At 40.6% G+C, this 1930-nt stretch overlaps 1 protein-coding gene across 1 annotated transcript; it reads left to right on the plus strand.

Moving 5' to 3' along the window:
* Positions 1 to 599: 599 nt before the first annotated feature.
* On the plus strand, positions 600 to 1543 carry LOC112512813. The gene is made up of 2 exons (XM_025118954.1): positions 600 to 1304; positions 1373 to 1543. Exons 1-2 carry the CDS (start codon positions 600 to 602, stop codon positions 1541 to 1543), a joined length of 876 nt encoding a protein of 291 aa, XP_024974722.1.
* The last annotated feature ends 387 nt before the right edge of the window (positions 1544 to 1930 follow it).

The raw sequence follows: 1930 nt of genomic DNA on the forward strand, positions 1-1930 counted from the left end.
AAACCCCCAACTTTTTCTGGAGAAAGGGATCCAATAAAAGCATTACAATGGATCAAGGAAATTGAATATGTCTTCAACACTATTAGATGTCCAGAGGCTGATAAAGTCAGATTTGTTGTTGCTATGTTGAAGTCTAATGATGTGTTCTGGTGGGAAGTGGAGTCTTTGGCCAGATCAGATATGCTGCAGAACCTATCCTGGATAGAGTTTGTGAACAGATTTAAAAAGCAATTCTGTCCTAAAACAACAATCAGGCAAATGGAGGAAGATTCCTCAAGCTGGAGCAGGGCTTTGGGGCAGTCAGAGCCTACACAGAAAGGTTTATTGAATTCTCCAAGTTTTCTGAACATTATATTGCTACTGAAGCAAGGAAAGTAGAGAGGTATATTTGGGGACTTAAGCCCTCAATAAGAGAATTGGTGATTGCTATGAATCTTACCACTTTTCCTGCAGCAGTTGATGCTGCAGAAGTTACTGAAAGGAATAAGAATAGGAGTGAGGAAGGGAAGGTTGTAGAAAAGAGGAAATGGGAGGGATCCTGAACTGGCTACAGAGGATCAAAGGATGCTAAATTCTACAAGAAACCAATGCAAAGGCAGATGGAGAGAACCTGCCCAAGATGCAAACAGGTTCATCAAGGTAGCTGTAGACCTGAACCATTGAAATGTTTTAACTATGGAGAAATTGGGCACACCTCAACCTACTGTAGGCAGATCAGAAGGTGTTTCCATTGTAATTCACCAGACCATGTTAAAGACAAGTGTCCACAGCTGAAACCACCACAACTAACTTTGGGAAACAATGCTTCAAACAACAGAGGAAGGCCTGGTGTTAATAGGGGAGGATTTGGTAAAGCTCAAGGCAGATCCTTCCAAATGACTGAAACTGAGGCAGAAGCAGCACCAGGTGTGGTAACAAGTACTTTCTCAATCAACTCAATATGTGCTAAGGTGCTTTTTGATTCAGGTGCAAAATTTTCATTTGTATCTCCTTTATTTGCTAAAAGTGTCTGCATGATCCCAATATTACTTGATAAAAAGCTGATAGTTGAGACTGCAAACAGTCAAGAAACTATAGCTTCTGTATACCAAGATTATGCCATCATTATTGAAGGTTGTAAGCTACCCATCCGTTTGTTCCCTATGCCAATGAAGGAATTTAATGTAGTGGTGGGGATGGACTGGTTAGCCAGTAACCAGACATCCATTTTGTGCAACCAAAAGAGAGTGAAAATAGAGCTTCCAGGCAAAGGAACAGTCATAATAAAGGGTGATCACCAGGATCATCATCCTAGTCTTCTATCAGTATCACAGGCTCACAGTTGTATGAAAAAAGAAGTCCCAAGGATTCTTGGCCTATGTGATTGATACAGTCAGAAATAGCAGAACCAGAATCTATTCTTGTTGTCAAAGAATATCCTGAAGTCTTCCCAAATGATCTGTCTGGTCTTCCACCAGACAGGGATGTGAAATTCAAAATTGAACTCACACCAGGGGCTGCACCCATAGCAAAAGCTCCTTACAGACTAGCCCGCCTGAATTAAAAGAGTTGATGTCTCAGCTAAAGGACTTGCTTGATAAAGGGTTCATAAAGCCAAGTACATCACCATGGGGAACACCAGTTCTGTTTGTAAAGAAGAAGAATGGAACAATGAGGATGTGTATAGACTACAGGGAACACAACAAAGTCATAATCAAAAACAGGTATCCCTTGCCTAGAATTGATGATTTGTTTGATCAACTAGTTGGGGCAAACTTCTTCTCAAAAATCGATCTACGATCTGGTTATTACCAATTGAAAGTCAGAAATGAAGACACACCTAAAACAGCTTTTAGAACAAGGTATGAACATCACGAATTCTTGGTTATGCCATTTGGACTAACCAATGCACCAGCAGCTTTCATGGATCTCATGAATAGAGTGTGTAGAG

This window comes from Cynara cardunculus (genome assembly GCF_001531365.2).
Source record: "Cynara cardunculus var. scolymus isolate 2C chromosome LG 5, CcrdV1, whole genome shotgun sequence".
NCBI lineage: Eukaryota > Viridiplantae > Streptophyta > Magnoliopsida > Asterales > Asteraceae > Cynara > Cynara cardunculus.

Coding starts and splice junctions, on each gene's coding strand:
- LOC112512813 (XM_025118954.1), top strand. CDS start 600: ATGGAGAGAACCTGCCCAAGATGCAAACAGGTTCATCAAGGTAGCTGT. Junction 1,305..1,372: donor ATCATCCTAGTCTTCTATCA/GTATCACAGGCT, acceptor TGATTGATACAG/TCAGAAATAGCAGAACCAGA.